The following is a 27395-nucleotide window of genomic DNA, read 5'->3' as shown; positions in this document are numbered from 1 at the left end:
AAGACATACAGATCACCTCAATATAATCCTCTGTTTCTTAGAGCTGACCCTCCCAAGGATTCAGTCATTGTCTCAGCAGCAAGAAAAGGTCATGCCACTGCACTTTGCCAAGAATACCTATGAACGGATGGGGGTGTGGCCAACAGCCGGACAAAATGGCTGCTTCATAGAGCGGCCCCCATCCTCCACGTAACATTTAGCCTCCAAACATGATACGCTGATGGGCAGAGGGGCTCATCATCGAGTCTGAATAGCCCTGGGGACCTGCTGAGCGGTTCCGGTGCGACTTTGGATCGGTGCTGCGGAGGGACGCCCGACGCAGCTTACCACAAGACAGGAGCCTAAAGAGACGAGCTGTGGTCCAGCGACAGAGGGTTACTGCAGATCGTGGGTGCTGCCGAGAGCCGCTAACTGTGGACAGGAGAGAACCGGAAGGCGGGGACTCCCACGGGGACTCCCACGGGGGACCCACATCGAGCACCCCGGCACTGGGGAGCGTGGAAGGCGATTGGCCCGGGAGGTGGCAGTGGACCGGGGGCAGTGCCGGAGGGGAGGCGAACAGACTAGGGGATCGGGGCACGCCGCCCCCTCTCCCCACACCCCTGTGGCGCCAATCGAGGTGTTGCCAACTTGGGCAGAAAGAGATGTGGTTGCCCTGGGGAGGCCCTGTGGCCTCGAAGTGAGCGCCGGAGAGAAGCGCGCACCAGCTGGAGTGACAGAGAGGGCCACCCGCCCTTGAGCCAAAAGTACATCAGGGCAGTGCACCTTCAGATACCACTTTAGAGGGGGGTGGCGAGTGGTGTGGCAAGGAAACCGACAGGCCGGAGGGGATACCCGGAAACCCCCCTGGGTTGGGCGGCGGTGAGTACTGTGGCGCTGTTAAATCCCCTGATCGTCCCACTACTGCCTGAGGAAGGGGCCTGTGGTGCTAGCAACGGCTAGCCAAGCCATGACTAGAGGCAAGGGAGGATGCGTAGTCCACCAGTCTAAACTGGACTAATATGCACTCCCAAAACAGGCCCCTGGTGCGGTGGCATCGCTGGTCTCCACTAACACTACTCTGTTCCGTCCTCCTCCTGAGGCGGGTCCCTCATGCTGCAAGACATTATGGTGGCTATACAGGAGATTCGCACCTTCCTGGAAACAAGGATTGACTCAGTGTCAACTGAAGTGGCATTGCTAAGGACAGACCTGTGAAATATGGCAACACGAATTAAATATGTGGAGGAATCGGCCGCCGCTCTCCGGGGCGACATGAAAACGCTGCAGGCACAGGTGGGAGAATTGCGAGCCCTGACTACCACCTTACAAGCCCAGTTGGAATACTATGAAGGATGGTCGTGAAGAAACAACATCGGATTATTGGGGTGCTTGAACGCGCAGAGGGTCCTGCAGTAGACTTTTTTTTTGTAGAGGACCTCATCCTTAAGGAACTGCAACCAAGAAGCCTATCAAAGTTCTTCTCAGTGGAACGGGTCCACCACGTTCCGGGAGTGTCCCCACGCCTGGGAGCACCTCCACAGCAGATAATAGTCTGAATCTTAAATTTCCGAGACAGAGACGCAATTCTGCAGACAGCCCGCAGTACTCCTGCCGTACAGTACGATAACACGACTATGTTGCGAGAAAGAGGCATGAAAAATTCCATGATGTTCCCCGCCAAACTACGAGTGGTGGCCGAGGGTAAAAGATGGTGCTTTGAGAAACCACAAGACACTCTTGACTGGCAGGAGGGATGGCATACAGTAGGAATGCCGCAGCGGAAGACACACCTGGGAAGAAGGCAACAAGGAACAGATAGACCTGATCATCGAACATCACAGGAACATTCCAGAGAACACAGTGCTTCACCGGAGCAGACTGAGACCTAAAAAGTCCTACAGGAAAATGGGGACTCAACCTTATCTGTTTTACAAGGAGTCTCCCAGGGGACTGCCCATATGGGAAGGCTCGGCACCCCTTGAGCCTAACAACTTTACGGCACTCTGTTTGTCAAGACGATACTGGGCAGTGCCCAGACTTGACAATCCTGCTATCGCACATGGAGCAGCAGAACCAGGGCCAATGCTTTCCTTGCAAGAGGCATACATTGGGGACTTCTGATTGTTGTAAACTGCCACTAGTAGTTGAATATGTTGGATTGGGGCGACAGGCCCTCTGCATTTTTGGGGGATGGGTAGTTTTAGATCCATCTTGCAGGCAGGATGGGGGATCAGGTTTGAATGTTTGTTGTTTTTTTTAAAAGAAGTGTTAACATTACATTCAGCAAGGAGCCCAATCAATTGGATACAACACACAGCTCTTCCTAGGGGTTGGTATACTGAGACTGGGTACCTGCCCCCTCATGATGCTTGGAAGATCCGAGTGGCGGATTCCTCTATCTTTACCCATGATATCGTCCACACCAGAAATTGTTATTCTTCTGGAACATAAACGGTCTTGGCGACAAGTTAAAGAGGGGAGTGGTACTCCAGTATCTAAAAAGGCATGCCCCAGATGTCATGCTCTTACACAAGATGCACTTACAAGGTAACACCTCTTGAGCCTTAGATCGTTGGGGATTCAAACTGATAGTGCATGCAGGATACATCTCAGGTTCCTGGGGAGTGGGCATTCTGACGCGAAAGACCTCACCCTTTAGGGTTCAGAACACTTGGGCGGACCAGTATGGAAGATACGCAGCAGTTTCGGGACAATGGGAGAGCACTACTGTCAACATAGTCTTGATTTACATCCACTGCCTTTGCTGCACTGAGCACCCTCATACTCAAGCCCCCGGAAGGGGAACTGTTGCTGGGAGGGGACTTTAACACAATGCACTGTGAGATTAAGGACCGCTGGCCCTCCCGTGAGCTGGGTTCTCATCACCACTCCTTGTCAGAGTTTGTGGGGGGCCTTGGGACTGGTAGGCACGTGGTTCATCAGCCACCCACACGAGCTGCAATACACATTCCATTCCCAGGCCCACAGAAGCATGCCACGAATTGAGTATGTCCTTGTCCTTCCACACATGACCCCTTGTATCAACAAAATCGACCACTTTGCGAGAGGCATTTCGGATCACTCTCTGATCTTCCTGACATATGGGGGCCCACCTCGGAGCAGCGCTGTCTGGTGATCAACCCCTGGCACCTCCAAATTACAATTATTCATGAGTCTGACCATAACAGAAAAGTACTACTTCAAGGAAAACGCAGGCTCAGTAGAGTCAGCACAGACGCTATGGGAGGCCTACAAGGCATTAATAAAAGGTCAGGGTATCTCACTGATAGCAGGCCACAAGAAAGATAAGAGGTCACGCCTAGAGGCATTGGAGAAGGAGATTCTAGACCTAGAGAACAGACACAAGGGGTCGGGAGAGGAGTTAGGGTGTCATCAGTTGGCTTTGGAAGAGTTGAGGGATGTTGCGATAGACTCAGTCCACACACAATACATAGCACAGCAAGGTCATCTATACGATGTAGGCGACAGGGCTGGGAAGTTACTGGACTGGTTAGACAGCAAGGAAAGGGCAAATCGATGGGTACCAGAAATCGTGACTGATAGTGGGGACCGTGTGCAGGGAGGGCGGCTGATCGCAGACGCATTTGCGGCCTACTACATGCAAATATATTCACCTGCTTTTGCCGGCTACAGCACTCAAGTCAAGGGAATTGCTGGCTGTTGTTGATCTCCCAGTTCTATCTAAACCAGACAAAACTCTACTAGACCAGGAGATAACAGCAGATGACTTAACCCAAGCTATACGTGACTTGTCTTCTGGCAAGGCACAGGGGCCCAATGGCCTCCCTATCGAAATATACAAACTCACAGCTACCAAGATTGCCGCACTCCTCCTGACGATGTTCCTTGAAAGCCACGACAAGGGAGTTCTACCCAGAGATCAGAGGCGGACTACCCAAGCGGTCATACTCAAAGATGGCAAACCGCCCGAGTTACGTACTTCATATTGACCAATCTCGCTCCTCAACGCTGAAGTGAAAATCCTGGCTAAACTCATGGCCCCCGCTTGGGCAAGGTGATCCCCTCTCTGGTCCACCCAGGACGTAACACAGCCCTTAACTTGAGTCATCTTTACGGCGCCCTGGGCTTGGTGCCTCGAATCCGTGAAGACACCCTGATCTTCTCGCTCGATGCAAGGATGGCCTTCTATACAATCGAATGGCCGTACCTCTTCGAGGTTCTCCAGCGATTCGGATTTGGGGCACTTTTTTTTGGAGTGGATGCACCTCCTATACACTGAGCCCCTGGCTCAAGTAACCGTGAATAGGAGTACATCAACACCATTCCGACTGCGGTGGGGCAGGAGACAGGGTTGCCCACTCTCCCCCTGATCTTCGCCCTACCTCTGGAACCTCTGGTGGTCTGGATACGAGGTGTCACCCTGATCCGACGCCTGAAATGGACTGAGGACTGGTATCCCTATATGCGGATGACATTTTACTGTATGTAACAGACCCCACACGCACACTTGACAGAATACTCCATGTCCTAATGCAATTCAGCCACTATTCAGGTTACACTATCAACTGGGATAAGTCTCTAATCTACATTCTCTGCAGTGCGGCTCCGAGCCTGCTGGCCGGATGCTCCACCCAAATAGCCACAGAGGGGTTCTGATACACTTAGACATTATGTCACTATGGACCCAAGTGCATTTACAGCGCACAATATGACACCCTGGCTGATACGCCTACAGAAAGATGTGAAACGCTGGCGTTCCTTTCAGGCAGCCTTATTTAAAATGATGGCCCTGCCTTGCTTTTTGTTCATTCTCCAGAACACACACTACCCCGCCCTATCTCTTATTTCCGACAAATTGACTGTGCTCCTCACACCCTGCTCTGGGTCACAGGCCCTGCACTTATTGGCACAATGAAGCTCACGAGAAGTTGGCACGATAGAGGCATTGCGTTGCCTGATGTGCGTGCCTATTACCAAGCAGCTCAATTGATACCTATTAATCATTGGGTCCATCTCTCTGAGACTGATCCGGCTTATTGACTAGACTGCGAGGCCTTGAAACCTCAGGGCTTCTACCAGGCACTGTATAGAGGGAAGAAGCCCCAGACCTTCCCACAGCGGTAACCCTCACCATCTGGCACAAAACACTTCACTCACTGGGTTGGAAAAACATGATTACGCAGGCCACCCCTCTGTAGGACACTGCAAGTTTGGGCACTTTGGGCACGCACCTGGGCTTTCACAACTGGGTCACTATTGAATAGTGAAGGTGGGAGACCTAAGGCCATCTCTCTTACATTCTGGATACTCATTAATAACTCCCCTGATGTTTTGGGGAATTTGAGGGGCCAGTGGGCGCGAGACCTGGGCGATTTGGATGACGGGGAGTGGCAGGAGGCTCTTCTTCAAGGGAGGTGCATGTGCGCTCTGGATTCCGCTTAATTCAGGTGAATATTCTCCACAGAAGTTATTATGCCTGCACGTCCTTGACAAAGATGGGCAGAGTGGGAACCGCCCTTTGCTCTCGAAGTTGTGGACAGAGAGAGACCTTTTATCATATGTTATGCAGCTGCCTATTCATACAGAGTTGGGAAGCAGTGATGTCATGCCTAAATACTGTGTGCGGGACGGTCGTTGCCTGTTGAACATCTGGGGTGAAATGGATCTCACTCGCCCAGACCGGGTATGGATGACTCTGTGGCTGATAATAGCAAAACGTAGCATTGCCCGCGTATGGAAAGCAAGTTGCCCGCTGGCACTGGTGGACTGGAAAGTAGAACTGGACTGGTGCATGCTGGCGGAATGAGTGATCTACGCGAGCAGAGGATGCCTGATCGATATGGGCTGGAATCTGGGGAAAGTGGAACACTCACAGAGGGGGTCAGTGCTCTCCATAAGAGTGGGGGCTACAGCTGGACATAACCATATGATTAAGTTGTGCTTCGACTTCGCCAGGGCAGGGAGGGATTGGTCCTCGGGGAGTCCTCTGAGGGAAGTAGCGTGCTAAAGCGCATCCTAATACTGTCTAATATGCTTCTGCAAAGTTTTTGTTTTTTGTTTATATGCAATAAAAAGAATTCCCCCCAAAAAAGAAATACGAGAGCACACACCAGGGTTCCATGGGGCCAAGGTTTATTGCACTTCAGCTTCCATAATAAAAACGCCAAATGCAGCTGATCTGCTTGGGGAGTATGACGAATCTCTGAGACTGCATACAGAGATTCTGTGATGGCCATCCCAGAGGCAAGAAAGATGATTTTAATGATATCATAGCTGAAGGAATGAAGGTTTCAAATAAGTAATCTGCATTGACAGATTTATCCATTTTTGCAGAGCACAGTTATTGCCATGGTTTACCATTTAGCTATTTCTCCTGACTGCATCTGAGTTTGAAAGCTGAAGCACAACAATGCAATCTCAGCCTTTCTTTCTCAGGCAACACTCTCTTGGGATCTCATGCAGACAACAAAAATGCACAGAATGAAATCGCAAATAAAGACGTAAGATTTTGGTTTGGAAAGAAGTAAGGATTGCAGCAAGTAGCACTTGAGACAACAGGACCCTTGGTATATTCGACAGAGGGTTCAGACCCCTAAGCGGCCTCTCCCACAATACCAACTGCAGTGCTAGTCTAGACAAAAAGAAGGCCATCAACCCTCTACTGCAGCAGGGAAACCTCCAGCGGGAAAACAATGACTTCCTTCTCCATCTGTTACTCTGATACAGGGAAGTTTCATTGAAAATTTGCAAGAGTGACATAATAGTACAGGCCCAGAATGCAGAATGGCTACACTCTCTGCTTCAAAGCTCCTCTACCTGCAGTGCCTCTGAAGAGGTTGCATCATTTCCACCAGCGTCTTCTCGACCTGACAAAGTGACCACACAGGAGGCTGCCAGGCAGACTCAATTGTTTTCATATCTTTAAGGGCCAGATCTGCATCCCAACTTGCCATTATGGAGCTTGGCTCCTGAACTCTCCTGATGTGGTCATTTGAGCTCTCCATAAGAACGCATAGACTTTCCAAGGTAGGGCAGTTGCCTTCAGAAAAATACCAATTCAACAAAATGCCCAGAAGAAGTGGAATTTCCCCACTTGCTCTATTGCGCTTAGTCAGGGTTGAAGTTTTCGTCCATAAAGGTACATATTGCAGCTATTATGTCTTATAGAAAGTGTCAGTCGCAAACTTATTTCTTCAGAATCACAGTAGTTAAAGACTTCCTCGAAGGACTAAATTCATTTTTGTCCTCTGACGAGAGACTGCTAAACTGTGAGTTCAAATGAGACCACCTTACAACGCCCTGCATGTTATGTTCTATAAAATAATCTGTGTCAGCTGATATTTAGACATGCCCATACCTCAGCAACCCAATGACTTTGTGCGAGGTTGACAAGTTGTGAATGGCCTGTCTCTGTACTTGGTGACCATTCTCTGTTGGAATTGGAAGCGAGTCAGAGAGCCAATATGCACTTATTGTGATCTGATGAATGGGGATAGGACTGTGCAGAGGAAGGTCACGACTTTGATGTCAGTGTGTGATTGAGGAGGACGCAATACCATTTACTGGCTTAAGGAACTTTGAAGGACCAGATGAGACTGTATCTGACATGGAGCCTCAACTCAGAGACACACCAATAGGAACTCTGATGTTTGGAAGATGTGAACTATACTCATCTTTAAAAAGTGGTTGACTCATCTACCACCTCTTGCCTGACGGAAGGCAAGAAGTAGCCTTGAGCTGCGAGTTGTGCCTTGTGACTGGTGGAGAAGATGCTACGCAGAATGCTGATCCCATGTGGAATAAAACTGTTACTTTGAAAAACTATACTCAGGGTCACTGGAATTATGCGATTTTGTGGCTGTAGCTGTGGAGTTTTTCACATAATTATGGATCTCCCATATTTGTCACATAATCCATTATCTGTATAATCTGCAGGTTTTACCCCAAAAAATTGTTTGCAGCTCAAACAGTTCAAAGGTTAGTGAAAACGCAAAGACACATGTTGCTCCACAGTGGAAGGCCCTTTGTGCATTTTGACTAGTCACCTTTCTGTTGCTTATGGCTATGTTTAAGTGTTAAACTGGTACTAATGAGGTGCAACCTATGCCCAGGCAATATAAACAAGTCTAAAAATAACAAAACAGTGAATACTATCAGAAAATGTGCAGCATTATGCCATATAATTTGCATTTTCGTGCTGTGAGAAAAGGCTTCTTTTTGACATGGTTAGCCCCAACTCTTTTGCCTGATGTATGATGTAGCCTAGAAATTGTAGTGCCCAGGGCCCCTGCTAACCAGGTTCCCTGGACCAGAGCTCTTTCCCTAAAACTGTTATGATGCATTGGCACAATTGGATACACCTTTAGCTACCACTAAAGTCCCAGTAAAAGGTACTTTGGTACCCAGGGCATGGAGTGCTAAGGTTAGGCCCCTGATTGCAGCAGCACTAATTGTACCACCCTCTAGGGCCATGCATCCAAGTGCACCCAGCACTGCCACTGCAGGCTGAGTGTCCTGATGCAAAACAAAAACCCATCATGGCACACTGCCTGTGTGCCCTGTCCACCAAACACTGCATATACTATGGGTAAGACACCCCTCTGGCAGGCCTTACAGCCCTAAAGGCTGGGTGCACCATTTTATATGTGAGGGCATAACTGCACGAGCACTATGCCCCCACTGTGTCCTTGCCAAACCTAGGACATAGTGAGTGAACAGAGCAGCCATTTTAATACATGTCGGACACTGGTCAGCATGAGTTTCTCAGCTGCATGATGGCCACTCTGAACTCTGGTTTGTTTGGTATCAAACAAATCAGAATGATAAATCCAAACAGATACCAGTTTTGGATTTATCCTTAAATGTACCCAGGGGTCACCTTAGAGGTGCCCCCCTGCAAAAGCTAACTACCCTGGCATGGTTGCCTGTTACCTCCAGACACCCAATCTACAAACCTTGAGGGAGAGCACTCACTCTCTGGTTTGTAAAACAATGCCCTTCCTTGGTGGAGGAGCTAACACTTCTTCCCTCAAGAATGCGCACTGTCCTGGCGGCAAGCTTTAAAGGGCTTACTGCCTTTGAAACTCGATCTCCAGGCATGCTGCTAGCAGCAGATAGTCAACCCCTTTACAAACCCCCACTTTTGGTGGGAGCAAAGGCGGGAAACTATACAAAGGGTAGGAGCAGTGGCCCCAACTGGCATGCACCACCCTTAAGGTGTTGCTTGCGAGGTGGACACTCCATTTCATTTTCCTCCATCTTAGATGAAAGAGAAATAGCCAATCAGGGATAGGGAAGTGACCATCCCACAGGAAGTGGTCACTGTAGTGGGTGCAGCCACCCAAAGGTAGGTGTCCCATTGGACATTACCAGGTTCCCAATAAAATGCCCCTTAAATTTAGTAGTTAGTGGGCACCCCTAGACCAGGTAATCTGATTCGAAGGACACAAAGAAGACCAGCATCAAGAAGATCCAAGGCACGAGAGCTGTGGACCTGCTGCACAAAGAAGAGGTGCCAAACCCTGCCTGCTGCACCCAGGACCCGAAAATCGCCACTGAGGAGCTGCTGGACAACTGGAAAAACTCTAAAGAACCCAAGTAGACCTCCAGGCCTCAAAAATCGACCAAGAACTCCCTCCAAAGTGGAGGTACCACTCTGCAACAAGAAGAAACCAGCAAACCTTGAGGGTCAGTTCATTGACCAGCTGCTAACTCCAGAACCGGAATTCACAGCTGGACCCGATGACACACGAGCGACCGCGAGGACAAACCCTGCAGGTGTGCCAAGTTTGGTGGCACTGCGCACTCCAATGGTCAAACCATACCAATACACAGGGTATTGGCCCTGCACAAGCTCCAGAGACCTTTCATCACTGCTCCCACTGGTACCGGGAGCCGCCTAAACTTCTCCAGCTGGCACACTGATGACCTCGACCAACCCGCAAAAGAAGAACTTGGTAAACCAACTGTACGATTTTATATGTATTTTTAAAGGTGACTTTCCATTGATTCCTGTGATCCATAATTATGTACAAAAAGACAATTTTTATTAAACTTCAAAAATTCATATCTCCAAAAGTACTTAACTAATTTTGATAATCATGGTCTTAAAAATTATATAAAAATCTGAGGTATTTCCGTAAATTGGTCTTGAGTTATTTCTTTGAGTGTGTGAGTTGCAAAATTGATATTGAGAGTAAAACAAATGCTTTGCACTTCTCCAAGATTGGCTTAACTGCTCAACCAAGCTACCTTAAAAATTAGAGCATTAGGTGATCTTACCCATGTAAACCAACGTGTGGTTGCCAGGACCCCTTGCGCAGTGTGCCTAGCTTTGCACACTTAATAGAGGGTCAGCCTCATACACTTGCCACATAATACGGGCAACCCTGCTGACCCTCTCCTGCCACATAATTGCAGTCGACCTGACCATACCTTGGAAGTGACTGATCTGATTTGTGTATTTTCGGCGTTATTATAATCCCCCAAAACTTTTTGTTTTTGCTAAAGTGGTCTGGGAGCTTTTTCTGATTGGTTTCTCAGTCCTTGTGTCATGTTAGCACACATTACCTGAAGTGGCCTTCCGTCTCAGCTCTGTGTTGCTAAGGGGAAGAAAAGGCTGTTAGAGAAACTGTGTTTGCCTGCTTAGTATTGTTTTCATGATGTTGGGAGAAATTCCACCCACCACCCCCTGGGCAGCCTAGATCACTGCACTCTCCTTCAACTGTACTTGTTAATGTCAAGACCCTTATCATTCGAGTGCATTAGATGATGACGATGATGAACAGAAATTTAAAAAGAGCGCAGCTGCTCCGAGGAGTGTCCCAGCACCAGTCCTCATAAGTAAATAGTCCACCTTGAGAAAAGAGACATGTTTTTGGCTTCTTCCTAAAGATCTGTTCAGATCAAGCAAGACAAAAGGTAGAGGAAGTTCATTCTAGGCAGAGAGACCCAGATAAGAAAAAAATGGCCACCTGTCCTGGAGCAATGGATCCTTGGTACCCTTGTCAAGGCCATATAAGAGGAGACCTGAGTTCTCAGAGGGAGATTGAGAAGCAACCATGCGGCTGCATTTTGAAAAACTTGGAGCCTTTTATTTAAGTAGTCAGAAAGGCAGAGGTACAAAACGAAGGAGATCAAACTAGGTCCATGCCATAGCCTTGATTTGAGGCTTTAACAAACGTAAACCCGCAATTTCTTAACCACTTCAGTTTAACGAAACAGAGGGGGCTCCCTCTGGCCAGCAAGCCGACCAGTAAGGGGTTGAGTCCAGGCCAAAGAAAAGTACTTCTGACTTATAAGCATTGCACGTTTTGGAGCATCCAAGGGAAAACTGCAGCCAGGCAAGGCCCAACTAAATTCAGTGCAATCCCTTTATCTTTATTAAAGGAGAAGAGTAGTTCTGTGTCATCTGAATAAGAGATTATTTTAGCTTCAAAGGATTTAGCCAGATGTGCAAAAGGGGTAAGGTAGACTTTAAACAATGTGGGACTTAGAGCAGAGCCTTGAGGAACCCATACTGTTAAGACCTGGGTACCTGAGAAGGACAGAGGGGTCCTAACCTCTTGACCTCTGTTCCCTAGAAAAGAATCTATCCATCCCACGCCAGGTCCTCCGTTCCAGTGGTCTGAAGGTGACAAAGAAGCATATCGTGAGGAACCGTATCAAAGGCTGCTGATAGATCTAACAAGCCTTGCCACCAGTATCTAGAGTACATTAAATATGTTCTGATACCTCAGGGAGAGCTGTTTCAGTCCTCAATTTATGCGTGAAACCTGATTGACTGGGCTGCAGTAGCTAATTGGACTCCAGATAGCGGGAAAGCTGCTAAATAACAAATTCCTTGAGCGGCTTTGACAGTGCAGTAAGTAGAGAAATAGACTTGCAATTGGCCTACGAATTGGGATCTCCTGATAGTTGTTTAAGCAGGGGGACAATTCTAGCCTGCTTCCATGCTGAAGGAACCACCACAGTGGTGAGAGTGATTAAGCAATTTGTTCACCAATAGGTTAATCACTTCTGCTCCCATAATTAACAAGCTGGCGGCACAGAGATCTGTCGGCGAGCCTGATTTAAGGCTCCGGATAGCAGTCATGGTAGCATTCCACAACCTCTAGTACTTACTTAGATCTTCAGATCATTCACAGAGGCTGTACTCAGACTATTAATGTTTAAGAATCTTCTGGGAAAAAAGAGGCCAGTTTTGTACATCAATCTGAAGAGGGTGGCAGATGTCTGCCACAAGCTGTAGGTGCCATACATTTTTTTACCACCTTAATAACTTGTTGCGGCTTGTTGCATGTGGATTCAAACAAATGCATGTTAATTTTCTGAGCCTTCAAAGCTGAACTCTGTCTAGCTACATTGCCCTCCTTTTCTCTCATTTTCCTATTAACAAGTGTTGTGAAAGATTTCCTTTTATTTTTAGTTGACATGTAACAATTGGAAGTTATTATTAGAATATTTTTAAAGAAGACCAACATAATGTGACCAATATAGTCACCAGAAGCCTAAACTGTTTTTTTTCTTTTTTTTTTGTATTATTATTTTTTTAAAGTAAAGTATATACGTTCTCTCTCACTCTCTCCCCAATAGCATTCTGGATTGGCATAAAACGTTCCAAAAAAATGCTTTATCGATTTGGGTTTTGTCTAACAAGGTTCTTGCAGATCTAGTATCTGAAGGAGAGGAAGCATCTTCATTTCCAAAGGAAGGTGTTAATGAAGACATAGAAAAAAACGGCTTAAAACAATTACACCAAGCTTGACTTAAAAGTAGAACTTTGGTTGAAGAATTCATTTTGTTTGGTGTAATTCGCTTGAGTAGTTTTCGAGAAAGTGCTGACAGAAAAGAAAGTCTTAAATTGGGCTGGCCTGGCAAACTTTGAAAAATATAGATATCTGAAGCGTTAATCTCCAAACGATCAGTCTACGTTCGTGAGCCATTCAGTGATCCATATTTTAAAAATTAACCCAATCCTGTTGGCCGAGGGAGCTATTTCTCCTTAGGTCCATTTTCAATTTTAAAGGACTAAATCTCTCGCCTTGGCTGACCACAACTAGGGGGGAAAAATTGGTGCCTGCCATTACAGTAGTAGACGTTGTAAAATGACGTGTATAGTCTTGACACCCATCGTGGCCCCACTAATCCATGAATCAACCCAGTTCATCAAACATTGGCTTGAGTTTTTTGGAGAATGCATCATTGCCTCCCGTAGTCTCCTGGCCCTATTCAATTGTGAGCCCCAGGTAGAACTCATGCCCCTGGAAAGAATTCTATTCACTCTGCAAAATAGTCCAATAATGGTTCTGGTTTTAATCTTATGTATCGTTGGAGGAGTATACCAAGGCTATTGTCAAGGGCTTACCTTTTAAAGTAGCATTAAGTATTACTTATCAACCATCCCTATTAGTTTTGATGTCGTGTACCCTTCATATAACACCATTATGCTTGTGGGCTACGCAGCATTCCTTGTGCTTATTCCAGTACTGATCTCTTCTACGGAGGTGCATTCTCTTTTTCTATGCATCTCTTTTCACTTTTGGTCGCCTAGCCCAGGCTAGTCTTGACCTTTGTTTTTCCCTCTGGTTACTCATGCTTTTTGCTGGGTGGGTAAAGCCTAGCTGCTGTGCACTGATTCCTGTGTCCCTGGCCTCAGCTCCCATGTCCATTACCAACATTTTTGCTGCTTCGTTACCATATGTGACATGGTGAGACGCTCCGGAGTAGTTGAACACCATCCCAAAATGATGCACCATCTGTAACAAACATTTTTAAGAATGAAGCTTTTCATTGACTGCACAGAAGCTTGCTCTCCTTTGCAGTTGTGCCAGCGACAGGAAAGTACAAGAAATGAGTCCCTTGAACAGAATTTACTTGAGCTCCCTTTCAGTCACAATCAGTTTTTCTTTTTCCATTTAACAATGGAATTACATCACCACATCATGGGGTTTTACTTTTGTTTGTTGTTTAGCTGGGCCAGTGCAATGAACTCTAATCATATTGGCAGATGTTTTGTCTCCAGGATGGACATAAACAAGTCTGTCAGGAACGCCAGCATTTCTGAGCCTTCTGCCCCTTCTTCTAGTCTTTTAACTCTGTTGTTTTCCAACCTCTGCTGTGCTTTCTATATCCTTGAGTTTGAACGGTGCTGTTTCCATGTACCCTTCCACCTCCTTCAATCTCTTTGTCACAGCAAAGTTAGCTGCTTTGATAGACTTCTAATATCCTAATATGCTAAATCTAATTGCCTCTACCTTCATGCATAGTTCAGCAATCTCAGACCTCAGGGTGATCTTCAGTTCCACAGTACGCTGATTAATGTTCCTGCCTAAATTATCTCTCAGGTCTGAATGCCTGCAGAGCACTTTGAAGATATGCTTTTGGTGAACGCTATTGTGCAGTGCCCCTACAGCTCCCCCAAAAACTGAGACCATTGCTAGCTGGACTCCAGTCCCTCCAGGGTCAGTTCATCTTTGGATACAACGGCGGATCGGAAGCTCGTGGGTTCTGCATCCGCTCAGGACACTATCTTTACCACTCCTCATAATGGGCACTTCTATGTGCTATAGTGAAAAAGTTATCCCTTTCAACGTAGAGATGATCCATATTCCAAGGAAAGCTTTTTCCCTGAGGTTTTCTAAGAATTTTCACCAGATCAAGGCTACATCTGTGGCTTCTCAGATGCCAGGTTCCCACCAATGTATGTGGTCTGCTCCATGTACCTTCATGTATGTTATGTATTTAGATCTAGGTTTATGGTTCTCTTTATAACTTCATCCCTTCATCTGTTACCAAAACTGTTGAGTCAGTTGTTTCAGAGCAGCGCAGGGTTGTGCATGCAAAGCCAGATTTCTAAAATCGGTGTCATGTTATCTTGCACAAGCCATGATTTCCCTGTACATAATGCAAAGGACGCTTCAAATATAGAATAATGGATATACTATTTAACATTGTTATCCTATTGTTCCCTGCAGACATACATTTACAGTGGGCATAATAAATCTCAACCAGGAGGCCTCTAAAGCAAAATTAAGGTGGCCATTCTGTCTAGACACTGGTGGAAAAATAATGGCTATGTTGTACTGTTTGGGCTCTGTTGAAACCCTTAAAACATTTTAGGTCCCTGAAGATGTCTTAGCAAGTGGTAATTGTCCTGTGATGCTTATGAACAATCTGTGATCCATGTCATTGTTGATTTAAGTGGCTCAATTAATGTTGTTTCTTGTCATTCTGCATTCACAGTTGTGGTGGGTTGCACGACGAACCACAAGATCTACTGTAATTGACTTGCTTTTTGAAGTTGTCCCATTCCCTTCCCCTAACTACATAAGCTTTATTTACCTCATTGGTTTGATTATCTGACACATACAGCATTCTAGGGCTTAGCCTATGCTGCGTATTTTTCCTCACTGTGAACCTGGATTACGAATTGAAACAAATGTTTGCTTGCAAAACTTTTCTTTTCAATCGATGAAAAAGAAGCAATCTAATCTTCTTTGCCTTACAGGTATGTACCTCCAGATCAGGTAAAGACTGCCCCTGTTAGGAGTTTATCCAATGTTAGTAACCAAAGCACGACGGCTGAAGTGAAGCCCCTTCGGACTTTGCTAGGTGACTCCGTGCCTGCACTTACAGTTGGTGGACCTGCTCAGAATCAGGTAATGAGGCCGGCATTGTTACGGAATTCTTGACTTATCAATCGCCTAATTCATGTGTTCATTATCTGAAATTGATGTTTAGGCATGGGAGTTTAAAGTGATCGGGGAAACTTTATGTAATAGTACTTTAGTGTTGCATATATGAATGGAGATATATACAACTTCTCCACAAGTGGACTCTTCAAGAAGTCACATACTTGAATCATTCCCTGACATCAAGTTTAGAGTTCCACAGTGATTTCATTTAGCAATAATTAACATTAAGATGCCCGGTATGCTTCAAAACATTGTTCTCCAGTATTGGATCTTTCATAGAGTCACATGTTTGAATCATTCCCCCGTCGTCGAAGTTGGAGTCCCATGGTACATCAATAAATCAGTATGTATCATTAGGCTTCCCTCCTTTAACCCTCCTGGCTCACCCAAGCCTCAGTTTACTACTATGATCTCCCAAACAACCCTACTAAATTCTCCCTCATTTACCTCTCCTTTGACTGACCCTAAACATAATTTTACTACTATGATCTCCCTAATCCCTTTCTACAGGCTCTTCTATCCTCCACCTCTCCTTTACTAATCCCAAACCTCATCTTACTATTTTGATCTCCCAACTAACACTTCTGGATTCTTCCCTCCTCTATCCCTCCATTCATCAATATTATTTCATTCAATCTAACACTCACATGTCCTCTGCTCAAATTAACTCATACCTTCCTATACTAATACTGTACTCCATTTCCCTGTACTAATCCACCACAGATCCTTTTGTGTTCCAGAGTAACGTGCTACTGGCCGAAAAGCACTTTAACACCTCGTCAGGGGTAGTAAGCGCTATTTAAATCTAAATACAATACAACAATGACAGTGAACAGTCCGTTTAATAGCATATGTTAGTCCTTTTTTAAAAAAGGACCACAGTTGAACTATAACCTATCTGATGACAGCACCCTGTAGAACTCTCCCAAGAGAGTCTGAGTCCCTCACATTTTCTACTGCATATCATGTGAAGGGAGTCTCCCTGAGCTGTACTCAGTTTCTTCATCTATTACTTCTTCATGGATCATCTAAGATTTTATTTCTTTTTTCATTTCTCTGACCCTGGCATCAATATGTTAGAGCAGCAGAAAAAGGAGAGATTACACCCTGAAGACATTAGGAGTGTATCTACTTCCTTTATCCTACCCACAAGGTGAAGGACTAAAAAATATGTCAAACCTTTTCCTCTAAAACTCTCATTTATAGAGATGAGGCTATTATTGTGGCTACAGAAATTTAAATCTGTCAGTTCTGACGAGGACAGTGAGGATTCCTTCACCTCACAGGAGAGCGCCAAGGGTCTTCAGAGGCGCACAGAAAAGCCATAAAAATACTCCCCATGAGTCTTCAAAAGGTACTTCTCAGAGAGAGAAAAGGGGGAAAAACCTCTTCAGAGGCAGGATCAGGCCCTACAACTCCCTCTTCAGTCCTGACACTACATCATCATGGTGAAACATAACCTGACTTTGAGACGTCTACTGCAAAATCACACTCAAACTCTTGATTACAATAACCTCATCTACAGGAACCTTGCCTACGACGGTTGTCTACGATAACTTCTTCTACGATGGTCTTCAACGATAACCACTTCTACGATGTTCATCTTCGATAACCTCTTCTCTAAGACTGTCCTAATTTACGATAACCTTGTCTACAATGATCGTCGACAGAGGTCGTTGACAACGGTTGTGTGCGATAACCTAGTCTAGGACAGTCATCTACGGTAACCTCAGTGACAACGGTTGTCCACGATAACATCTACGATAACTTTGTCTACAACGGCATCATCTGAGACGGCATCATCAAGGGCGAACTTGTCTACGACGGTTGTCTATGATAACCTCATCTATGATAACCTCGTCTACGACGGCATCATCTATGGCGGCCTCATCTATGATGGGCTCATCTTCAACAGTCGTCTACGATAACCTGATGACTGCATCAAATGCGACGGCCTTGATGATGATTTTGTCGACAGTACAAACGAGAACGAAAGCAATGTAGTGTAGTCATCGAAAAAAATGAAAGACTTCACATAGTCCGTCATAGCTTTACGTCAAGAATGAAGGGGACTAATATGAGCATAGCAACAACAGGAAGCAATATATGCAGAGGCAATATGTTGAGCAATTTCACCACTGAGCTCAGCCTCCAACTTCAGAGGGCATGGTTCAGGTCCCTGTAGCTCTAATACTTGTATCTACAGAGCATGTCACAGGATTACACAAACACTTTCCTGAGACTGCAAGATATTCACATATGTCAGCATCCTTTGATGCTCCTGCCACTACAAGAATGACCCTAGTGTCAAATTTTGCTGTGCTTCTTCGGAACAATCTGTTCGCCTCCAGTGATGATACAAAGAAGGTAACATTCTCAGTACTGAATCTGTAACTGATAAATGGGACAAATATTTAATACTGAGGCCTTCACCTCCAGCACCACAGCTGGTGGATTTCCCACCAGTTGATTTTTAGTGGTTTTCATAACCTCATGGAATGGCGGCCAAATGCTTCCAACTTCCAATGGCAAACAGGCTTTGAGAGCTATTCAAATTGTTGATTATATCTGGGAGGAATTACAATCACACAGCAGTCCTACCAAGAATCCATAAGAAATAAAAAGTACCTGAAAACTCACCACAATCTCTAGTGAACACCCAAACCCAACTTGTCACTACACAAGCGGTTCACTGTCGTTCAAAGAACCCTTCCATGCCAATCACACCGCCTCCCAAGCAAAGCAGTCGCCTTGATAACATTGGAGAGAGGTTCTCAACCATGTCTGGTACTAGTGTAAGGGCAGCCAATTCACTGGCAATACTGGGCAGGTATGACCGCCAGATGTTGTCAGATATCGCTGCGTACAAGGAATTTCGGCCGGAAGACAAGAGCAGACGCAAAAAAAAAAAAAAAAAAGGATTCTGCAGGGGAGAGAAAGCACCTCATTGGAATTCATTCATAGATTGCGCTATGGATTTCGTTTCAGTAGGATAATGACAGCTGTTAGGATCAGCGGTCCTTGGGCCTCCAGGTTGGATGAAGGGTACAAAATGGAGACCTGAAATGTAAAATGTTAGATATGCCATACAATGGTGACACACTGTTTGTGGCCACTGATATTGCAAGATCTTTGGACGCATTACAGTTTTGAAAAACACACTTTAGAGGGGCCCGCGAAAATACACTTTTTCGTATTAAGGAAGATACCAGCGGCATCAGACTTATCAGCCCTCTCAACAGTCCTTTATGCCAGCTTACCAGGCTGCAGGCTAATCCAAGCAAACACCAAGGAGGAGGCAGGCAGGAAACACTGGCAGAAAACAAGTTACTACGTTGTAGGGGCAGGTTATGCCTCCTTCAACACATCATCCTGTGGGAGAAAAAATGTAAAACTTTTTCTCATATATGGCGTAAGATGACCTAGGACCAGTAGAGCTGGGTTCTCATCACATAGGGACACTGTTAAGGTTTACCCAGATTCCACCCACCACTCCACTAAAATTAGGGCACTCACCGTCTCTCCATCTCCTTCGGAAGGAAGTGCTAGCTCTGCCAAGCAATGGTGCCTTAGACAAAGTCCCACATTCTCAGCAAGGAATGGGCTTCTGTTCTTGTTTCGTCCTCATAAACAAAAAAACAGAGGAATGGCAATCCATCCTAGACCTCCAGAAAGGAATTAAATTATTTATATACGCAGTCTTTTCGCATGGTCACACTCTCCTAAACACTGAGACCTCATAACAACTCTGGATTTACAGGATGCATACTTCCTCATCCCCATTCATCTCAAACATTGCAAATAGCTACGCTTCACTGTAGCTGGCACCCGTTACCAATTCAAAGTCCTCCTATTTGGCCTCAAATCAGCTCCCCACATTAACCAAATTTCTAGCGCCTGTGGCAGCTTCTCACAAGAGGGATGGTCATCAGGTACTCCCCTTCCTCCCCTCAATGATAGAACCACCAACAGCATTTCAACCGTCCAATGCCACAGAGGCTTTACTAAAATTGTCTCACTGTAAATTACCAGAGATCATCAACTATTCCATCCAAGAAGTTAATGTTCCTGTGCACAACACTAGATACTGTCCATGACAAAGACTTTATATCCCAGGGCAGACAATGAAGGCTCAAGCAACTGGCTTTCAAACTATCCAGAAAAAAGACCGTTTCAATAGCCTCTCAGCATGGTGTTGTCAGCATGCAATCTGATCCCTCTTGCATGCCTCCAAATGAGAGCCATAGTGGGAAAGCTACAAAACCATGAATTCAAACAGAAGGATCATTCGAGGACCTTGTAAACATCACATCAGGTATGATGAAAGCACTAGCCTGGTGTTCCAAGAGCTACCGCCTGTCAGAGGGCCTCACCTTCATACCTCAAATACCAAACTTCATAATAATTATGGGTACCTCCCTGGAGGCGTTAAGCCGTCATCTGCAGGACTTGCAAATTAAAGGAAAGTGGTCTACACTCCAGAGGAGCAGCCAGATTTGGCACCTGGAGCTCAAAGCCATCCATCTCGGTCTTCCAGCTTTACTGCCAAGCATAGCAGAGATGTAGCTGTTAGTGCATGCTGGTGGTATTGGTTGTGTGACCTATGTGAAAAAAACAAGGGGGCTTGTTTATCCAACACCTTCTTGTTGGATAAACAAGCCCCCTTGTTTGTTCACATAATGCATGCTGGTGGTATTGTTCATGTGACCTAACAGCTACATCTCTGCTATGCTTGGCAACACCTTCTTGTTGTATGAGGCATCTCTAATCTAACGAGAAATTAAAATATTTAAAGAACATTTTAGTTAGCTGAAAATTAAACCTAGATTCTGAAAGTTGGATTGATGCTAGAAGGACTGGCAGAACATGAAAGTATTTGGTCCACAGTATCTGGTTTCAATAGGGATGCTAGGGGAACAATGGACTGTTATACTCTTCTGAATTTTTAAAGCCGATATCATCCAAAATTGAAGAGTTTTTTTTAAAGAGTTTTTAAAATGTTGCATAGGATCAACTAAGCCACTTATCGTATGGCATATGTTTATAATGTATTATCTGGGAGAAAACATTTAAAAAAAATAATTGAAAAGAGTAAATTATCCAGAAACAAATTCTGTTTCAGGAAAAAGACAAAGGGGCTGCAACAGCAAATTCCAATACAGCAAAAACATAGTCAATAAAATCTTTTCATTTAGATTCAACAAGAGCATATGACAATTCAAAAAATGAAGAAAAACATATTTATCAAGAAGAGGCACATCAGAATGTATCTGAATGAGGGCAAAAACACCCAGGCTTGTGCTCTATAAAGGAAAGACAAATCAGTTTGCAATGAGTCCATCATGTAGCGTCTCAGAGCCCCATTGGATTTTTCAACAAATTCGAGTTTCATCTTCAAGCAAAACTACACTGAAGACATCAAGGAAGATATCTTGAGATCGTTTGCAATATGAAATAATACCTTTATCTGTGTGCTGATAAAACCATGGTTGAAGTGTTAATTTGTTAACTGAAACCCAAGAGACACCTTCAGCATAGAGAAAAGTATGTGTGGCCCTGCGCCAATGACACTCTGCTGCACGAGTGACATGCCTAACACTTTAGAGACGTCACCCATTCACAGACATCAGTTTCTTTCCCTCTGCGTCAACAGATGTGTTTCAAGACTGCATTTTTCCAAATTCTTTCCTTCTGTGTGCTAGGGAAATGTCTGCCTCCCACCCCCCAAATCAACAGGGTTTAAACCTTCTGGGGAATGTCTCAAACAGATGTCTGTGACAAATCACCAAGTGGTTTGCCTATGATGCTTGGGGCCATATCACAACTCATAGGCCAGCAGCAACTGTGCCTTGAAGTACCCCAAGGGCATCTGGGATCGGGGAGCAAAGCTCTTGGTTGTGAAACACAGTGAGATTCCACTGCGTGATTGGTAGAAGGGGACAATCCCAGTCCTGTCCTTGAAGCCTTTCCTTCAAACAACTTTGGGCTTTTCCATTAATGTGCTGAATTCACACCTGACTGAGTGGTGGCAGCTCCCCTTCATTGGGATCATCCTGGATACAGTGCTCTTCCGAACCATTCCTCAGCCTAAACAAGTCCAGGACATTCAGGGAATTATCCTGATGTTTCAACCCTTAGACATAGATCACAGAGCTGCTCAGAGGCATCTCTGTCTCTTGGCCTCCTGTAAACTGCTTGTGGACCACGCCAGGTGGTACATGCAAGCTCTGCAGTGAGATCTGAATTCTCAGTGGGCTCAGCACCAAGGGGATCTATCCAAGCCTGTCCAGGTGTCGGAGGAGACAGCGAAAGACCTGCAGTGGTGTGGCTGCTTGACTGTCGGACCAGCAGTAGACCTATATCCCTACCCCACCCGGAGCTAGTGCTTATAACGGATGCATTGTTGCTGATTTGCAGAGGTCATCTGGAAGAGGTGGAGATAAGAGGAATCTGGTCTGTTGCAGAGGCTCAACTCCCCATTAACTTGCAGGAGTTGCAAGCGATTCGCTTGGCACTACCATCAAGGGGGAACAGGTGCAGATTCTCATGGACAACATAACTGCTATTTGGTACTGCAACAAACCGGATGGTGTCGGGTCATGGGTTCTGTGCTAGGAGGCCTTGCATCTGTAGAAAATGCTGAACATTTAGGACCTCTCACTGATGCCCAGCATCTAGTACGATCTTTAAATGCCAGGGCGGACAAACTCAGCTGACGTTGCCTAATGGATCACGAATGGCAGTTATGCTCGGAGGTAACGGAGGGTATCTTCCAGCAATAGGGAGAGTCCAAGCTTGATTTATTTGCCAGCACAGGGAACCTGCCTTGTCTAAACTTTTGGTGCTGGGGTTCCCAAGGCAGTCTTCCCTCAGAGATATGTTCCTTCAGCACTGGGGGTTGGGCCTCCTCTACCCCTTTCTTGTTTAGGGTGCTGAAAAAAGATTGAGAGAAACTGAGAACCGGGCCTGCGTTGTTCCAGGCACTCCGGGCTAGGTGAGCATAGTGTGGTACCCAGTACTTCCTGCCATGAGCATTTGGCCTCCAATCCGCCTGCCCTTCTGGAAGATCTCATGCTGCAGCAGCAAGACCAAGTCCTGCACCTAAGCCAACACAACTTACACCTCCATGCGTGGAGCTTTAGCGGCACCAACTTGCTATCAAAGTGGTTAATGTCATCTTAGCAGCAAAATGTCCATCCGCAAAATCTATCTATGAAGAATGCTGGGAAAAGTTTGATGCTTGGTGTTGCTCCTGACACATCCACCTTCTGAATACAGGATTTTTGAAAGATGTACTCTTTGTTCGCTGCTGCGCCGTTAGTTGTATAGCAGTGGGATTTGTATTTGGTGTTAACGTTTCTCCATGTGCTCCTCACTCGAACCCTGGCACAGTTGTCCTCTGTATTTACTGCTGTTAATCAGGATTCCTGTGGTAACTTCGACCCGGACGGTCAGGGCGCTACAGGCCACCATGGGCTGACCACCTTTCGCTCGATGCTACCCAGATAAACTGCTACTTTGCCCCTGCCGTTTCTCTTGCTCAGAGTTGTGTTTGCCTTTTACGTGGGTCAGTCTGTCACTTTTACACTCGTTGTCCTCGTCGCCCCACAGTGGATTAGAGGCTGTAAGGATTGCATGCGGCATCTCAACCACACAGGACCGAGTTGATGATTACCCCTTTGTAGTATTTGCTGGACCCCAAAAGGGTAGAGCAGCAATCACACTCTAATGTTGGGTTACCCTTTCAAAGACATGTTACACCTTACCAAGAAAGAGTCACCGTCTTGCACTTATGCCCACTTCACGTTGGCCATGGATGCCACGACTGAACGCCAGGACTGTCTGGGAGACTGATATCAGTCGGACAGGCAATAAGCTCTCTTTGAATACTTTAATGAAACAGGACACCTTCATAACATAGCACCCTGTGATTGATTCTTTGCCTGGGCTGTGCTGCGTACTGCCTTGGTTAACTGGCACTTCTTAACCCACCTCCTGTGGGCATTACTTTGAGACTTCTTCATAAGGCGAGGAGTCTGCAAGTGGAGCTATGCATCAGAGGAATGTTACATGCCTTCAATAACAGTTGGTACCTTGATAAATAAGATCCCATGTTATCCAAACTTAAAATATGCTGTGGTGGTTGTTATCAGCAATGCTGTCCTGGTTCCTTTGGGCATGTATCAATGCGAGCCAAGCTATATTATTGCCACATCTGGAAGACGGTGAAATGACTGCAGAATCCAAAGGGTGCCGCCTGGAGGCGGTGTAGAACTATTGTTGATGGAAAGGTGTTCTTCATGCAGTCTTGTGCCTGAAAGGATATTCATTTAGGTGTAGAATTTGCAGGAAGATGCAGTATCCACCGAAAATATTTTACCAAAAGGAAGTAACAGAATATTCACTGCCTTAAGGTCCTTCAACCCGCACACTAACCTATCTGCTCAATTCCTGTCATATAATGCTTGTAGCCCCTGGACTACAGAGGTACTCCTATGAAATGAGTATTAGGAGGTCTCAATGTAGCATCAGCATGTAGCATACATACATGTGCATTGGTGCCCTGCTAGTAGGTAGACTATCTTTTTTCCAGTGTCTCGCAGAATTCTGGATTTGTGCTCAGTCACAGCCGTAAGGGTCTTTCCTGTGACATGTCCTCTCTCTTTTTTGCAGGTCACGCAGTCTCAAGTAAGACTGAGCCAGCACAGAGCACCTCCGCATCAGCAATCCCAGCTGCAGGGCGTGCATGCTAAGAAAGGGAGCACAGATCTCTTGGCGGACATTGGTGGGGACCCCTTTGCTGCCCCCGCCCCATCACAAACGTTTGCAGGTTTTCCAGCGTTTGGCGGTAAGCAGCAATGTTGCGTAAGAAATATTTCTCTGCTGCGCTCCCCCATCATAAATGTGTGTTTGAAACTACGTTTAATCATTTCTAATGCAAAAGCACTTCTCAAAATTTGTTTTTTCACTGTTATTTGAAAACATTTCAGGCATGTTTATAGCCACAGTGCCTTGAAAATCACTGCATTCTGACAGGAATTCTGATAGATGGAGAGTTGGTGATTTCACTTATTTGGCCAGCTTTTGCTTTCTGTTTCATTTCTTTTGCTTTATCATGAAGCAGTTTCCTTTTTTCGTTTTGGGAGAGAGGCTGAAAAAATATACACAGCATTTGCTTTGCGTATGGTTCAAATCAGTTTAAAAAAAAGGCAAAATACAGCTACATTTTGAGTTTCTCTGCAAAAAATAGGAAAGGAAGTGCTCCAGATAAGTGTGTTTTTGTCCTTAAATATGGAATCAACAAACAGTTTGCCGTGCTTAAGTCACCAACTTTCAGGAACATGCACAGCTGAATCAAAAAACCTAATGTTTTACTAGTTTGGGCATTTTTGTTTTTCAAAGAGGTATCCCTTTTTCAGGTCGAGCGTGCAAGCTGTTTGACCTGTTGTAAGTATTATGGGCCTTTAAGCACGCCCATGTCACGCCCATCAGTGGAATCAAAGGGCAAGCTAGGCTGCTGTGTCATTGATTCGCTGTGATCTTCTCTCCTGGTGGACCAGAACCTGCGATAGAGCACACGTCCGCCCTATAATCATCCTTAAGGTCTCCTATTGATGATTCTCTGGTTGTACTCTAATGAACAGGTTGGTAGACCTGAATGGGAAAGGCATCCTGTGCATGATGGTCCTTGTAGAGAATGAGCTGACGCGGGGGTGTTTTAGCCCCTTTCCTAATTAGTCTCTTTTCTGTCATCTTCGTAAATTTGCGTCAGAATCCAAATCTTTTTTTTTTTTTCTTAACCAATATAGGCAATGTCTACGTAACACGTTTCATGTATGCAGCTAATTTGATAATTATGGACTAAACTCTCATTGGCTGCAAAGGAAAATCAGTACACTCTATGACTAATGTTCAGTAGGCAAAAATATTGATTTTCTCTAAGAAGCCTATCCAACACCTCTCCCCCTTTTATTTATAAAAACCCAGTTGGACCAGTTAATGCTTGTAAGTAATTAAGTTGGGCCTCCATTTCACTGACCGTTTCAGATCTGTGTTGAAATGGCTACTCTTAGCCTCTACTAATGCCCTTATCCGATTTGACAACTAATATGCCAGCTTCTCCTTTTCAGTCTTTACGAAATGCTGTCCTAGGGAAGTAAGCATTATATGGGGCGTAGCTGTTGGCCCTTGAATCTAGGGTAAACTGTGGAAACGTGAAAATTTCCTTTTTAAATATACTTTCAGCAGTTCTCCCTAGCTCTGTGATTGCCACCACTTGGCTCTAAAGTCACCCATGTTCTACTATGCCTTTGGCTCACTTGACCTGAGAGTTGACAAATGTTCCTAAATGAGGACCTTTATTTTCTGAGCTGTTTATGTGAACAATGTTCTGAGATGAATAACTCACCGCAGTTATCATATTTGTTGTGTGGTTTAAATATTTACTAAAATTCAATAACATATTTTATGTTTTTTTTTAAAAAAAACCTACTACAGTAAAATATTAAAATGCATGTATATGCTAAAACTTTTATGATTTAATGTGATGATTCAGTGTACTTTTGAAATGTGAAATTTTAGTGCCTTGCAGTGCAAACACCCAATACGAGGTGGAATGATAACATCAAACAACCGATAGCATAAGATGAGAGAGAGTACTACCCCCTGGGCAAGGCCAAAGCCCACTGTATTCATATTTCAAAGAACTAGTTGACTTTCTGTCAAAGTCTTCTCTCAGGGCAGTAATGATGCTATGCAGCACATAATCTCCCTTGAAAGGGCCTTCTTCCTTGATTGTATATCCCCTTTATTAGGTGCTGGAACATGGTTTAAATAATTCTTTTCTGCTCAGGTTAAGACTACTCGGGTAGTGCAGAGGCAAGCCTGTGTCGCTAGCAAGTTCTGAATAATGTTTTCTTAGCCCACTCCTCAGCCACGGAGCTGGGCGGTGGAGCGAGGTTGTTGCCTCTGCTGGATAACTAGTATTGAGCTACTTCAGTCTCATGTGACACCAAAGTCTTCCTGGGGCTATCCCTCCATCTTAAGGTTTCATGTCCATGGCCTCTGGGGCGATAGCCCTTTTCGGAGCTAGACTGGTGGGTCTAGGCGCATGTAATCAATAGAAGTCCCTGAGACTCTAAAGCCATCTTTGAAGTTGACTGACTCCCCCTCTAGCACATTAATTTTCCAAAGACTTTTTAGAATCTTGTACTAGGAAAGCAAAGAAACCTTGATGCACATCAGCATGGAGTTAAATACGGGAAGCCAGTCGAACTCTAACCCTGGTAGAGATATTGTATTTGCTTGTGAAAAGGAATCTGTTTTGAGGAAATTGTTTGAGGCATACGCATGTTGACACGGTAAGACTCATGTATCCATTGCTGTGTGTACTTGACATGAGCTGACAATTTCTTGCTCTGTACTGTTTCAGGCCAGATCCCCGCACAGGCAGGCTTTGCGAATTTTGATGCCTTCAGTGCTACCCCTGCTGCTACAACGTTTGGGGGCACCACAATGGCCAGCACATCCTCATTCCATGGCCAGCACTCATCTGCAGGTAGACCTTTATCATTTTACTCTGCATGATTTGTCAGCGAGTTATTGAAGCTTGAATTTTCCCTAGAAGTCCTCTGGGGCTATGAGTTAAACAGTCTAGCGCTACATAAAACTTGACTAAACTGTTAGCAATTTCAAATACTATATGAACAAAGAAGTGTTACACTGACACAAACGCCT

At 45.3% G+C, this 27395-nt stretch overlaps 1 protein-coding gene across 2 annotated transcripts in view; it reads left to right on the top strand.

Annotated features, from left to right (window-relative positions):
* AGFG2 (ArfGAP with FG repeats 2) overlaps positions 1–27395 on the top strand; it is a 259436-nt gene that overhangs the window by 121007 nt on the left and 111034 nt on the right. For both annotated transcript variants that reach the window (XM_069215633.1, XM_069215632.1), the window contains 3 exons: positions 15473–15623; positions 24333–24507; positions 27091–27216. In XM_069215633.1, the coding sequence (XP_069071734.1) occupies positions 15473–15623; positions 24333–24507; positions 27091–27216 (452 nt within the window). The remainder of the gene's footprint in view (positions 1–15472; positions 15624–24332; positions 24508–27090; positions 27217–27395) is intronic.

The sequence above is a fragment of the Pleurodeles waltl genome, chromosome 12 (assembly GCF_031143425.1).
Source record: "Pleurodeles waltl isolate 20211129_DDA chromosome 12, aPleWal1.hap1.20221129, whole genome shotgun sequence".
In the NCBI taxonomy this organism is placed as follows: Eukaryota; Metazoa; Chordata; class Amphibia; order Caudata; family Salamandridae; genus Pleurodeles; species Pleurodeles waltl.
This window is presented reverse-complemented; position numbering and strand designations above follow the sequence as displayed.